This window comes from Astatotilapia calliptera, chromosome 3 (genome assembly GCF_964374335.1).
Source record: "Astatotilapia calliptera chromosome 3, fAstCal68.1, whole genome shotgun sequence".
Lineage (NCBI taxonomy): Eukaryota > Metazoa > Chordata > Actinopteri > Cichliformes > Cichlidae > Astatotilapia > Astatotilapia calliptera.
Genome location: NC_137424.1, coordinates 69967896 through 69983517, shown reverse-complemented (window position 1 = coordinate 69983517; position 15622 = coordinate 69967896). Strand labels below are relative to the sequence as shown.

General features: G+C 38.8%; 2 protein-coding genes across 3 annotated transcripts in view; both read left to right on the top strand.

Annotated features, from left to right (window-relative positions):
• LOC113018471 (NLR family CARD domain-containing protein 3-like) overlaps positions 1-15622 on the top strand; it is an 87409-nt gene that overhangs the window by 12611 nt on the left and 59176 nt on the right. The window contains exons 8-10 of one of the 2 annotated variants that reach the window (XM_080299016.1): positions 2729-2902; positions 3966-3994; positions 4106-5357. In XM_080299016.1, the coding sequence (XP_080155142.1) occupies positions 2729-2902; positions 3966-3981 (190 nt within the window). In that variant the 3' untranslated portion in view covers positions 3982-3994; positions 4106-5357. Of the gene's footprint in view, positions 1-2728; positions 2903-3965; positions 3995-4105; positions 5358-15622 lie in introns of those variants that run through there. The other variant, XM_080299017.1, reaches the window with a different exon arrangement.
• LOC113018474 (ribonuclease inhibitor-like) lies at positions 8610-13287 on the top strand. The gene is made up of 5 exons (XM_080299021.1): positions 8610-8797; positions 9662-9832; positions 11339-11512; positions 12064-12098; positions 12566-13287. Exons 1-4 carry the CDS (start codon positions 8688-8690, stop codon positions 12083-12085), a joined length of 477 nt encoding a protein of 158 aa, XP_080155147.1. The 5' UTR covers positions 8610-8687; the 3' UTR covers positions 12086-12098; positions 12566-13287.

Here is a 15622-nt window from a genome sequence, read left to right as displayed (position 1 = left end):
TAAAAATAAACAATGAAATAAACAAATTCTAAAAGCATTATTTAGTTCTAATCCATGTGTACCAGTTGTATGATGGGTTCTGTAGGTTTAAGAAGAGCTGTCAATGTCTACATTTTTATTTTTTAATTAAGATACAAATAAAGACAGACTGTGTCCAAAACTTTAGGATAAAATCTTTTCTGTCAAAATAAATAAATGCTTTTACAGCTGAAGTAAAATCATCATGCAAGTAAAGTTTATATTTGCTAAAAATAAATGTTACAATCTCTAGCTTACACGTAAACACACACGTGCTAAACTTTTGTTTGAGGTTTTAGACGGAGCCCAAATAGGTTCTTAATGGTTGGTTTCGTAAGACACCACCTGTTTAATGATGGTCATCCACAGAGGACGTAAATGGCTGCTTTCACTCCTCTCTCAAACCATCTGTCTTCTCTGTCCATAATGTCACAACTGGTGTCCTTGAAAGTGAGTTTGAGTGAGAGTGACCTTTGTCCTTTAGATGCAGCTGTATTTGTCCTTTTGGTGTGGCTCTATGGAACGCCAGGACTGCCATAATGAATTAATTAAATACACCATTAAATAATTAATTAAATGTGTCAATAATTAATTAAATGTGTCAACAATTAATTAAAATGTGAAATACATAAATAATTAATTAAATATGTCAATAATTAATTAATTAAATGTGTCAATAAATAATTAAAACGTGAAAAACATAAATAATTAATTAAATGTGTCAATAATTAATTAATTACATATATCATAACTATTTATTTAATTAATTAATTCCAATTTTAATTAATTATTGCCACATTTAATTAATTATTTAATGGTGTATTTAATTAATTCATTATGGCAGTCCTGGCGTTCCATATGGCTCTTCTAGGTTGTGCCATGCGTTTTGAGAGTGATCCTTTCATTTACCTCATTTAGAGGTCTGAGCAATCACGCAGAATTTCACAGTGTATACTATGTTGTTTAAATTGTGCTTGGGAGTTTTGACTTTGGGATTATCCCGTTTTTGTTTAAGGGTGTTACTATCATGGTCTGTGGACAGACCATATGGAGTATGAGTGTAGGACCTAAATGCAGACACAGGGGAACAGAATTTGAACGTGAATAAAAAGCGAGCCTTTATTGAGCTGAAACATGAGAAACAAAAATACAACGCAAGATACCCGTGGGGCAAAACTAAATATCTGACTAAGCAGTGACCAGACTGTGAAACAACTAAAAACCCTGTCACGGTTCTGGGTGACCCAGTGTTTTTGTGTTTCATTTTATTTTGATCACCCCCTGTGTGTATTTAGTCTGTGTCTTTCTGTCCAGTCAGTGTCAGGTCATCTGTTGTACCACCCCATGTCATGTTATTGTGTGTGACAATGGTGTTCGGGGCATGTTCAAGTCTTGTTTATATCTTCAGAGAGTGAATATTCATAAAGCTTGTTGCAGTGTTAACTAAGACAAATTACTATATTTGGTTACAAAGTGTGCTGTGCAAGCGTGGTTATATGATGTGAGTGCAGCCCGCCTAGGTTGTTGTGGTTATCTTGTCCACCCAGGTGGCTTCTTCACTGAGTGCAGTCTGTTCTTCTCAAGGCTGCTTGTTTCCTTTATGGAGGTCATGCACATATTCATATGCATGGTTTACATAGGGAGCAAACAAAAGCATTCTAGCTTTTTAAATGGCAACCTACAACACATTAACCCTAACAACAATACAGTGGAACCCCGACTTACGAATACCCCGTTTCACGAAAAATTCAAGTTATGAAGGCGTTGGACGGCAATATTTCTTCCCGTGTTACTGCAAAATGCCAGAGTAACGAAATCCGCTGGCTCTGATTGGCTGAGCCTACAATGCCTTCTGAATCATGTGACAACCCCATGGCTTCTGTTCTTGTGCTTCGCTGTTCCACTTGAACGACGTATTGTTGTTCTAGTTAGCAATTAGCCTATAGCCTATCATTCAGCATCGCATCACTCAAAACACGCAATGGGTGCTTCGACTTACAAAAATTTTTGACTTACGAAAGACCCTCGGGAACTAATTAATTTTGGGGTTCCACTGAACTGGTTCCGCATTATGTCCACTGTACATAGACTAAATACACACAGGAGGTAATTAAGGGAAGTGGAAACACACGGGGACACAACTTACACAAATGAACGTCATGACGCCACAAGAGAAGGTGAAACTAAAACAATGCACACTGAACAAAAGACCTAAACAAAACAAAACAGGAAACACAGAGAGATGCAGACATGACACAGGCTTGACACACAAACAGCAAATACATAACATGACTCAGAAGACCAGAACAGACTTACACCAGGGGACATGACGAGACTCATAATTAAGGAGACATGAAAGGACTTAAACTAGACTACAACTTAAGGCAATAAATAACAATATTAAGACTTAGCTTTATCTCATAAACTCAACTAAACCCTTAAATTTAAGAAAAGCACACTACTTGAACAAAATATAAACATAAGAAACCAATACAAAAAACACAAAAGACTGGGTTTGCCGAGTACCAACTTTGTGTGTGTGTGGGGTTTTGTTTTGGGGTTTTTGGGGGTTTTTTTGCATGTTTGCACTTGACAATATTCTGTACAGTTTGCAATAGTCTGCATCTCAATTAGCTGTTTACTTGGTTTCTCAAAAGATAAAGGTAATTTAATAAAATAACACTCTGTAATTCACATGATTGTTATTCAGATTTGAGAACGTCACTTTGTCAGAGAACAGCTGTGCTGCTCTGCTCAGTGCTCTGAAGTCCAACCCCCCCTATCTGAAACGTCTGGATCTAATAGGATGCAACCTGGAGGGCTCAGGAATGAAACAGCTGTATGATTACCTGGAGAGTCCACACTGTAAACTACAGTTTAAAAGGTCAGTTTACTTGACTTAGATTATGAAGGAAAAATATTTCTTTGGTTTCTGTTTATCGGTGTCTGCAGAACAAACAATCACACATACAAAAAGAATACAGCTGTGCAGAAGGTTGACTTTGTGATGATCCACAGTAACAAAATAACAAAGTTACTGCACAATGCACATTTAAAGGTCTTGTGTCCTAACACTTTATGAACTTTTAGTTTCACATGTCCCCAGAATCTTCAGGCTTCTGTTCAAAATGGTAAATGGCCTGTATTTATGTAGTGCTTTTCTAGTCCCTAAGGACCCCAAAGCACTTTACACAACCAGTCATCCACCCATTCACACACTGGTGATGGCAAGCTACATTGTAGCCACAGCCACCCTGGGGTGCACTGACAGAGGCGAGGCTGCCGGACACTGGCGCCACCAGTAGGCAACGGGTGAAGTGTCTTGGCCAAGGACACAACGACCCAGACTGTCCAAGCCGGGGCTCGAGCTGGCAACCTTCCGATTACAAGGCGAACTCCCAACTCTTGAGCCACGATCACCTACCAACAACAACAAAACAACATACAGATCTTTTTTTAAACATGTCTGCATGCCTCTAGTTAGAAACTCCTTCCAGTATCTGTGGACTCAAGTCAAACTGGAATGGGCTCTACACCCACCTCTTTCTGTGGAAAACAGTCAACAGGAGCAGAGCAGCTCTTTAAGTACAGTGCGTATAGCTTTTTGATAGAGACCTGGATTTGACACTGCATGACTTCTAACTTCAAATGCATCACATGTAAATCAATATTTTATAGCCATTATGTTCTCAGAAAAAGAACATTGTTTACTGAAAACAGATGAACTGTAAATGTGGCTGTATCAAAATAAAAAAAATTAGGAAATGTTATTTTTCTCACATTCACAATAGTAGGCTGCTCACTTCTTGTTGGACCTCCATCTTCCACAGGTTACACCAAGATGTTTATTTTGACTTTAGTGTCTTTTCTCACTTTGTTAACACAAAGATGTAACAATTCATTTTTCTGCTACCTGTTTTTGATCCTGTCTCCTCATTTTCCTGCAGAGTGACTTCAGTTTAGATGCTGCACTGTGGTGAGTAATCTGTCTTTCTATATGGCATTTAAATTAATATTTACCCATATTTATCATGTTTGATGTGACATGTGTATTAGTTGTCTCACACAAAGCGCTTTACATATCCAGTCATTCACACACTGGTGATGGCAAGCTACATTGTAGCCACAGCCACCCTGGGGCGCACTGACAGAGGCGAGACTGCCGGACACTGGCGCCACCGGGCCGTCTGACCACCACCAGTAGGCAATGTGTGAAGTGTCTCGCCCAAGGACACAACGACCGAGACTGTCCAAGCTTGGGCTCGAACCAGCAACCTTCCGATTACAATGCGAACTCCCAACTCTTGAGCCCCATGACTACTATGACACGTTGTAATAATTTTACTACTGTAATTTTACTGGTGAACATTGTCTCAATTGTAGTGTTGCATTAGTGATCCGGCAGTGTATTTTTTCCAGTGCCGTGTTATGTTACAGTTCAGAGAAGGGTGTGGCACATGTACTTTGTTTAATGGGAATGCAGTTTTGTAATTTTGCAGTATTTTGGGAAATACAGATATTTGTTAACCCTTTAGAGCCGGTCGGAGCGGGTACGCTCTGTTTTGTGTAACTATTTTTAAATCCCGGTAGCTCTGCAACCACGTAAGCTAGCGCAATAATTTTTTTTGCATATGAAACCGGAGGAGTTGTACTTACATCTTATGCCATCAGCTTGTCCTCGGTCACAGTTTCCTTCCACATAAAGCTTTGCAAGAACTGCATAAAAAGCACTTGCAGCAACAAAAACATAATATTCCAGAAACACGCTTTACCGTTCCGATCAGCTGTTCATAACACTTCCTACGTTGGAATAGACGTCAGCGCGAACTTTTGCATGTCCGCCATTACCTGCCCGAAACCGGAAGTGACGTCATTTTGGGGAAATGTAGTTTGTTTGTTTTTTACCATCAGGGCCTCAGGGCCTGTACTGGTGTTTTTAAAAGCTATGTTTGACTTTATGACTTTCTGTGTCTTTTCTGGGATGCTTAGGACTCATATTGCACTGCTGGAAATGGTTTATTTTGATGCATATGCTGTTTTCTTTCTTTGCAAATTTGCAGTATAATATTCATTTTCGTTTGTCCTGCAGTATATAAAAATTGGTGTATTTCAAAAATAAAACTATGAAGACACTCAAAATAAATTTCCTGTGGTAGGAAACTATTTTGTGCAACTGTTTTGTATTTACAGTTTTGAGGGATAAGCCTGTTTAATTTCTCTAACTAGAAATATATGTTAAAAAAGCAAAAACGATTTTCAAATTTTTTGTAGTTTATTGCATTTTTTTGCAATTTATGTAATTTCTATGCACTTAATGAATACATATTATTAAAATCTGGGCTATAGTTGTTGTATTGATGTATAGCAACTTGAAATGCTCCCAAAAATGCCACCACACCATGTAAAAATATAATATAAGCTCTGGCGGACTTGGTTCTATGGTAGGTCTTAAAGGGTTAAAGAAGTACAGTCCATCTGGAAAGGCATTCAGAAAACTAACATTTTCTTATGTTACAGTCTTATTCCAAGATAGATTAAATTAATTTTCATCTCTACACCCAACACACGACAATGGCAAAGAAATGATTGAAAATGTTGCAATTTTATTAAAAAAGATAAAATATATAAATAGTATTATATATGTTTATAGCTTGTGCTCAATACTTTGTTAAAGCACCTTTGTTACACCTTTGTAACAAACTTACAACCTCTAGTATTTTTGAGTATGATCCTATAAACTTGGCACAGCTATTTTTTTGGGCTCTATCTCTACCATTCTATGCAGACCTCTTAAGCTCCATCAGGTTTGTTGGGGAACATCAGCACACCTTTTTAAGAGCTCTTTTCAATGTTCAGTGAGGTTAAAGTCTGGGCTCTATCTGGGCCACTTAAGGAAATTTTGTCTTGGAAATGAGATTTGAATCTCAGTAAGATTATTACCTGGATAAATAAAAGATTAATAATACCTTTAAAAAAGGACATTCACAGATTGGTCCCGAAGCCTCTCCTTTATTAGCATGATGCCGCTTCACTGTACAGATGGTGTTGGACAGATGATGAGTGGTGCCTGGTTTCCACCAGATGTGTTTCTTGGCATTGAGGCCAAACAGTTCTGTCTTTATTTTATTCAATCAGCAAATTTTGTTTCTTTTTTCTTTTTTTTTTGCCTGTCCTTGTTAGGATGCCTGGGTCGTTGACCCAGGGTTTTTGAGTTTATTATATTATTTATACTTTCTAGTCTTTGGCTTCTTTGAGTTCTGTCTTATGGTTTATGTCTCTGTCTTCTTTAGTTGCTCTGTCTCCCCTATCACCTGTATCCCCTTGTCTAGTTCGCGTCTCTGTGTATCCTTAGTTGCTATTTCCCCGTGTTCAGTCAGTGTTTGTTTGCCCTGGTCCCACGTCTCTGTTCCCTCTGTAGTGCCTGCATGTGAGTCTGTGTTATGTGTTTCCTGTTTTACTTTGAAGGTCTCTGTCTTATCTCAGTGTGTTCAGTTTACGCTTCCTTTTGTCTCGTCAGTTCTGATTTGCCCCAGCTGTGTTTCCCTCCTGTTATTCATTCCCTGATTGCTCCTTCTGTGTATTTAAGCCCTGTGTTTCTCTGTGTCCGTGTCGCGATCTACCGTCTATTTTGCTGTGTGTTTTGTCAATCGGCTGGTGTTAGTTTATTTTTGACCTTTTTCCAGTTATGTTATGTTTGAGTTCAGCATTAAAGCTGTTTTGGTTTAAGTTTCTCTCTGGAGTCTGCATCTTGGATCCTATCCCTGTCCGCACACAGCCAGCACCTAACAGTCCTGTTTGGCTCTTTTGCCATCAGAATTATTGTCTAAAGGCGAAGAAAGATGACCAATGGATTTACTTTACTAAATTGACCATCCCAGCCTTGCCGTAATGGTCTCTTTGATTCACCTTTTATTGTTTATTTAATTTTTTTATTTTCACTTGCTAAATACGGGACAGACTTGACTGGGGAAAAGAAAGGGGAGAAAGAAAGAGGGAAAGAATAACAGCGGAGAAGAGGGATGAGGATAAAGGGTAAAAAACAAAAAATACATATGTCAATCACCTTGATCACCTGTTGAGAAAGAAAAAAGAAAACAAGCAGAAGAAAAAGAGAGTAATAGAATAAACAACATCATGATGATATATGTGAATATAACAGTGAATACTAAATATTAAACATTATTGTGCAGCATGTAAGATCGACAGCGCACAGTGTGCTTTGACATAGGAGCCAAAAAGGGTGTCATTTGTGTGTGTGATCACCCGTGTGTACACCTGTGAGCATGGATGCGCTTGTTCATGTAATGATCTGCTAGAGGGTGTGGGGGAGCCACAGCCCCGTCCTCCAGGGCATGAAGCAGGTATGGAGGAGATCAAAACTCCAGACATCCAGAGGCCCCCAGAACACAAGAGACCAAGGAAGGCCAACAGAGGGGCAGCCGCGCCACTGTTCCAGTAAGAGCTGAGGAGAGTCTCAGATGAGGGTTCACTCAGCAGCCGCGGAGCAGAAGCCAGGGGGAGTTGCAGTGACGCGCCCGTGAGCTCCGCCGGCAGCCAGCTGTGCCTGAGTGACCGAGCCCCAGGCCGAGAGGCCGGGGGAACCCCACCTCCGAAGGGGCCCGAGCGAGCCCCAGGTTCCAGGCCCCAATAAGCAGCCATCAAGGAGTGAGCCGGTGTGTGATAGGTTTGTAGCTTGAACCCATCCGCTGGAACGTTGAAGACAATATAATTACACTGCAAAGCAAGACACAAGTAGGCAAGCTTCTTCATGTTTCTCGTGCACGGGAGAGAACCGGTTCCTTCGCTTGACCCCAGTTGCTCTCGCCCGCTCTCCCGTACCACTGTTCTTTTATTGAGGTTACATGAATATGCATAGGTTCATTAACATATGACGTCTACATACACACAAAGAGTACCTTGCGTGTGTGTGTGTGTGTGTGTGTGTGTGTGTGTGTGAGAGAGAGATCTGTGTGAGAGAGAGATGTGACCCTGTGAAGACTCCCCAAAGCTGGTGCCAGGAGTCCAGTGGGTCCATCTAAACAAAAGGCTCTTATACTTAAACAGATATACGTGTGTTCGCTATACCATAAATCAGCAAAAGAAGATACGACCTCTCCTCTGTAGGGGAGTGAACTCACCCCCCCCTTCATGCTACACAGAGTTGTTACAGACCTCTTAGGATGAGACATTCTTTCAATCTACAAATGATTATATACTTCTAAGCATATAAAAGTAAATATTTCTAAGCATAAATGACAATCAACAATACAAAACCTATCAGTGTGTACCTGGACGCCTATCCCCTGTCCCATTCACACACTGGTGGAAGTGTGTGAATGCGACAGCTTCCCTGGGGCAGACTGACAGAGGCGAAGCTGCCATATCGCACGCCAACACCAGTAGACAGTAGAGTAAAGTGCCTTGCCCAAGGACACAACGACCAGGACAGAGAGCCTGGGGATCGAACCGGCGACCTTCCGGTTACAGATGCACTTCCCAACACCGTGAGCCACGGTTGCCCCATATGAAATTACTCCCCAAGCGTACTCTAAGCCCCGGGTCTAGGTACCCTTGCCCCTGGAGATCATCAGGAGATCCAAGACTTCCTGAAGTCACAGAACAAATCAAAGAAGGAACTATCTGGAATTCAGTGCTCGTGTCTGGCATATATGTTTCTCGTGTCAGATGTTTTGGATGAGTTGGACCTGGTGAACTACAATACATCACAGGAGGGACGGCAAAGACTAATTGCAGCTGTGAGGAACTGCAGAAAGGCTCGGTGAGTCCAGATGTGAATAACATTAAAAATCACTGTACATTAGTAGGTTAGTTCTTAAATTATTCTGACTAAAACCTACTTGTTATTCTTATTACACTGTTCCAGTGATTCATCAGAGACATGAGATATCAGTTGTGGGGTGGTACAGAATAACTGTGACATATGACTGTTTTGTAAATACTTGTACAAAAAAAAAAGAAAAAAAACACTTAAAGAATTGCCTGAATTTTAATATAAATAGTAATGTATACTTTCTTTCCTTTCTAAATTTGCACATGGGTTTTTGAACTTCATGATTTATTTTTGCATTTCAAGGTCTAGAAATAGTTCAATAAACACGTTTCTGGTTTTCACCATTAAAAAACTTACTTTTTAACCTCACAGATTTTTTGTTTTTTGTTTGGGATTTTAGGTCCAATATATTAACACTGTATTTCAAAATGGAAAAATTAAAAAAAAACTTTCTGTAAGGTCAGACATCTGAGGTTGTGTTGAAAAAAACTGAGTCCACTTAAAGTAAGCTAAATCATTTTTAAGGTAATAAAAAGGAAAAATCAAAAGTAGTCAGAAACATCCAGTTAAACCTTGACCACATAAGGTTAAGGAGTTGGTGCTAGATCACATTACACTGGATAACCACGTGGAAGCCTGACTGGAACCCTTTGTCTGCACATTAAATCAAAATAAAAAATTTGTGGGTCTGACAGAGACTGAGGAAATTAACTTTTTGTGTCAAACAAACACATCAGTGGAAACACTGATGTGAAGAGAAAGTGTCCAGTTGTTTTTTGACGAGTGCATGAAGTAAACATAATGTGACTTCTTCATAATGACATATATTCTAACACATATACGTCAACACAGACTTCATGATGTTTGGCTCTCAGAGAACCACTGTAAAACTCTAACCTCAGCTCTGATGTCCAACCCCTCCCATCTGAGAGAGCTGCACCTGAGTTCAATCAACCTGGAGGATTCAGCAGAGACACTGTTTGCTAGTCTTGGGCAACCAAGCTGCAGACTGGAGACACTCAGGTCAGTTAACTGAATCTGTTGTTATTTCTCAAGGTCTTTCAATAGTTTTAACTACAAAGTTCAAACTATACCCATAACTATAAACTATAAAAGCACTTATAATAATGGAAAACCCTACACTAAGGTACAGCAATGTAATAATCTTCACCTCAACATTGCACCAGTAAGTAACCTGGGTCAGTTGGTGTCCTAAGTGGGACAACTGGAAATGTGAAGGGGACAATGTGGGTAAGACAAAGACCAGAGTTTAGAGCAGCTGACTAATAGCCTGCAGGTTGCTGAGTTGAGTGCTGTTACATAGCTAATGACATTGTAAACTTCATAAACAGGAGAAGTGTGCTTTTAAGCACAGTAGGGCTATTCAGCATGGATGCTAAGTAAAGAAAATCCCAGGGTAAATGAAGTGATAAAGTTTCGCAACCCTTGCACTTGTTGAAGAACTCAAATTTGGATGCTTCATTCAATCTATTCAATCCACTTTCAGAATCAGATTGATGAAGTGAACATTGATATCACATATATATTTAAAAGTTCTTAAAGCATGGATTCTCTATGACATCTTAGGCTGTGCAAACTGTATGTTTTGTTATTATTTTTTATTTGTGCTAAAAAAAATTATCACAATGGGAAAAAACATAATTTAAAACCAGTATGGAGAACTTTTTTGTGTGTTCTTTTTCTTTTGATCTATTTACCAGTTTTATGTTCTAGGAGTCTTGAAATTATTGTGAATCTTGTCAAAAAATGCTATGAGTGGCTGGCAATTCTCTCGCTATGGACAAAACACAAAAGCAATTCTAGCCAATTGGAGCTTGGTTATTTATAATCAGTCTAGAGAGGTGATTGTGCTGCTGAATGTTGCAAGTTGTTGCACTTAGCATTAATCCATTTGCTAAAGTCTGTAAATTAGATGCTTACTTGATTTTGTAAGCTTGTGTAATAAGTCTCTAGAAGCATTTGGTCCATCTGCAAATCAAATGCTTCTACTTGTCAGATTAAAACACAGAGGAGATCGGGCTTTTGCTGTGACTGCTCTGAAACTGTGGAATAAACTACCATTACATATCCCAACCTCCCCAACACGGATACTTTTAAAACACGCCTAAAGATCCATTTTTACTTCTTGGCTTTCAAGTCGGTTTGAGGCTGTCATTATTTTATTCTTATAATTTTCTTATCCTTGACTTTACTTTCTTTTTAAATTTTATCTGATTATTCAGTTGTACAGTACTTTGGTCAACAGTTGTTGTTTTTAAAGTAATATATAAATAAATTTGATTTGATAATAAAAAACAGTATTTAATCCAACATGCAATTAATGTGTTTGGGATGAATAGGTGTTTGGATGGTATGCTGATAACTGGATGATATATGCAGGAGACTGACGTGATGATAATCATGTATTATGTTCAAAAAAACTAATTCATTAGGACATAATAATACTAAGCTTAGAACATCAGATTACATTACCAATTATTTTTTCTACATGTTCTAATCTTTATTCAGATTTGAGAATTGCAGTTTGTCAGAGATCAGCTGTGCTGCTCTGGTCCGGGCTCTGAAGTCCAACCCCCCCTATCTGAAACATGTGGCTCTAATAGGAGACAACCTGCAGGAATCAGGAATGAAACAACTGTGTGATTACCTGGAGAGTCTACACTGTAGACTGGAGACCTTAAGGTCAGTTAACTCCACAACTGAGGAACGAAAAACATTTCTTTAAATTTTGTTTATCAGTGTGACTATCATTCATTGTGAGTCTGCAGAGCAAACAAAGCAAAAGACTAAGGAGCACATGGTGCACATTAAACAATATTCACAGCATTTAGAATGTAATAATGCTGAATTGCACATTAAAAAATATGGTTCATCAAAATACAAGCCCGTTCAGATCCCTGTTGGCATGCATTTCACAAGGGCTATGGTTATGTGCTGGAAATGTTATTTCTAACACATTCATAATAGCAAGCTGCTCACTTCTTACTGGACCCACACCTCCCACCAGTTACATAGAGAGACACTGGCTGATCAGTAACAGTTTAACACAAAAAGTGAGTTAATTTCAAAGGCAAATCCTGCTAGTGTCTTTGTATATAGTCCTTTTTAATATTATTTGTTTAGTATTACTTCTTTTTCTGCATCTTTTCTGGACAAGGCTGTCATATAACAAAGGTTTAACATTTCATTTTCTTGCAAGCTTTTCTTGATCCTATCACACCGTGTTCCTACAGGCTGACCTCTACTTTGCTTTAGATGCTGTACTGGGGTGAGTATTGCTCAGATCTTTTAGTGGGATTAATTTATGTATTTTCACTTTCATAGTAATTTTAGGATAACTCTTTTTAATTATAAATTTCATTCCAAGGTCTAATATATAATTGATACCTTGCATTAGTGTGGATGTTTTTTTTTCTGCACAAAGCTTTCGAAGACTGGTTTTCTTTGATGGATCTATGCAAGATTTCACTATTTGGTGAATATAACTCAAAAGACTCCATTCTCTTCATTAATTGGTAATTGCTTCTATTGGTATTAGTGAGTATTCAATCTGCATTGACTGTAGTTGTTTAAATCCTTCTTTTTGGTGTTCTCAAAAATGTTATTTTCAATGATGATGTTTTAAATGCACCCCATCAGTGTGTGAATAAAAATACAGTAAAACTTTTGGTGTCCTTTAAAGAAGTGAAGAGTACGCAACAATCATTTTAAGACAAATCTTTTACTTTTGAACAGATCGAGGCACGCAGTGACGTCTGCAGAGGGATTCTTTAAGTCAAAGACTGACTCTACCCAGACTTCCTGAATCTGTTCCAGAAGGAACAAAGACAGTGTGGCCTTAACTTCAGTGTCAAGCTTTGACTTATTGATACGCGTTTGAGAAACTACTGAAATTCTCTTCAGTGGATGGATTACAAGACAGAGGGGGAATACTTTGACCCCAGACTGTGCCAGTGTCATTTTCACTTCAGCTGCTGCTGTTTGCCTTTACTTTCTGGATGACTCTAATAACTCCAGTGGATGTGTCAATACTGGCATACTCGCATTCCTAGAAATAAGGACTGTGCCTTGAAGAGTCATTAAACTTTGGATTAAGTGCTGGAATATGTTATTTGCACTACTGATCACTTATTTTTTGCCTCTCTCCTGAGTTGAATGTTGCTTTTGAAGTACTATGGCTGCTCTTTAACTGGTCTTGGAGCTAAAAGCCAGGCATTGCTTGGCCAGTCCTACTTTATTATTTTGCTATGGAACTTTGTAGTAATTTTAATGTTGCATGTTTATGGTGTTCTTTAAAGCTCCAGCAGTGTGTTTTTCAGTGCTGTGTTATATTACAGTTCAATCAAGTTTGTGTCATGTTGAAGTGGCAATTCAGTTTTGTAATCGTGCAACAAAGAGAAAATACAGGTACTTGGTTAAAGAAGTATTGTGCAGTAAAAAATAAAGTATTCACACCACTTAAGTTGTTCTACATTTTGCCATGTTAGCCTGGGGCAGGGTGGTTAGCATTATTATCTTACAGAAGGTCTATCATGTCATGTGACCCTTCTGTGTGGAGTTTGCGTGTTTCTCCCACAGTCAAAAGATTTGCAATTAGTGGGGCTCGGTTTATTGGTGTGAATGTAAGTGTGAATGGTTGTCTGTGTTAGCCATGCAACAGACTGGCGATGTAGCCAGGGTGTACCCTGCCTTTCACCCCAATGCAGCTGGGATAGGCCCTGTGCAATGCTGATTATGATAAGTGGAAGAGAATGGATCAATGTAATCCTGTCTACAATTACAACTACTTCGTAGCTAGATTTGTGCTGTGACATACACTGTCAAACATGGGAACCTATCAAATCATAATAAATCACACCATTTCTAATAAACTGAATTTACCACAAGTGGACTCCAAGTTGTAGGAACATCTGGCAGGTGATCACCAGAAACAGGGTGCAGCTGAGCTCAATTCTGAGTGTCATGGTAAAAACTGTAAATACTTCAATACAATTCAATACATGTTTTATTTTAGGAACACACACACATACATACATGTGCAACAATTTCAAGAATGTTTTTGCTTGAATTTTTTCTCCCGTTGTCAATAGTGTGTAGAATTGTAAGGTGAAAAATGAATTCAGTGGAACAGAAGGAAATCCATCACTAAATCTTTTTTGCGGTAATGAGGCATTCAGGACTCTCTGCAGATTATTTTAACTGTGGACTTGAGCAAAATCAACAGAGGAAACTCACTTGATGTTAAATATCTCTGCTCTGAACTTAAACTTTTTGTGTTCACTCGACCAAGACTAAAAGGAAGCTGGCTACACTACACAGCTGCTCTGAAAGGACTGCAGTCCCTGCTGATCTTTATACTGGATTTCCTACATCAGGAGCTGCTCTGAGAACAGCTCCACTGTCACACAGTGCAGAGTCCAGCATCATCCCCTTTGTGTCACTCAGAATCTGACAAAGGGTCAATCGATGTATGCGGACTGCTCTGCTGCTGCTCTGTCCTTCTCACACTCTTTGTAGACACACTGCGACTCCTCCACACCTTCTCCTTCACACCCATATCCTCTACCTCTATTTTTACTTCATCTTTTAATTCAATTAAATATTCCAAAGCCAGAATGATTCTGCAGATTATTTCTATTCATGACACAACAACATATACAATCATGTAAAGAACGCAAAACTGCTTCACTGTCTGTGAACTATTGTAAAAGCGGCAGATACTACTGCATTGCTTTGTGTTGCAGCACCACCCTGTGGAATGATAACAAATTTCAGTTGTTTTTTACTGAAACTGCAATAGATAGATAGACCAATTCCACAAGAATTAAATAAAACATATACATATGGTTAAAGTCAGAGTTTTCTTCGTAATTGTGATTGACTCAAAGGTTTCTTAAAGGTGCCAGTTACCTCTCTTCACAGAGAAGTCGATCAAAAGATATGAACAACAACATGTGTTTGTCCCACATAACACATATATTAAAACAAAACAAAACTAAACACACAAATAAAAAAGCACATTTCACATATTTTCAGAAAGACTGAAACTAGTCAGCATGTGGCTAAAATGCAACCTGTCCCTACCTCCAAGTGGTAATTTGTTAGAAATCAGCAGGTTTTACAGTTGCAGCTCCTTTGCTGTAACTTCTAGTTTCACCAGTAGGGGGCGTTTTTATTTTTTTATTTTTTAATTCCATTTCACGCTATATGGTAGGGTGACAATATTTTGATTTCTAAAAAAAAGAAGACACTTGGCCCAGTCATGAAGAACTCTGTGTCCTCTGGATTCCCATATACTTGTTTGGCGTTCACCTAGGGACCAATTTTGACCCGAGGACACCACAAGGGGTTTACAGGGTGCCTTCTTTGTGCGGTTAATGGACGGTGAAATGAAAGAAATGTCATATAGGCTTTTACATGTCAACAAGGGAAAAATAAACCTTAAAAACCTCTGGAATTAAATAAGGGCACAGAAATAAGATCTCATCTGTATGAGAAAAATTACCAGTACCAAGACTGTACGAGGGAAATTTCTTTTGCAGTTCGTTTGAAAAGCTGCAGTTGCGCTTTGGTAACCTTTCAAACATCATCAGGCGTGCTGATGATGTTTGAAGCGAAGAACAACCACTCACAAAGCAGCTGCTCGGGGATGATGTCACACATATGGGTCCTCTGTAGACCTATAGGAAAACCCTGACATTTTCATTAAACATGTATGATTTAATTTCTTTTATTAAATCATACATGTTAGATTTAAACATTGTGTGAATATTTGCTTAGTCATTCTCACGA

Excerpts from the sequence above, each read along its gene's own strand:
- LOC113018474 (XM_080299021.1), top strand. The coding sequence starts at position 8,688 with ATGTTTCTCGTGTCAGATGTTTTGGATGAGTTGGACCTGGTGAACTAC. Across the intron at positions 9,833-11,338 it reads TGCAGACTGGAGACACTCAG|ATTTGAGAATTGCAGTTTGT; the intron begins GTCAGTTAACTG and ends ATCTTTATTCAG. Across the intron at positions 11,513-12,063 it reads TGTAGACTGGAGACCTTAAG|GCTGACCTCTACTTTGCTTT; the intron begins GTCAGTTAACTC and ends GTGTTCCTACAG.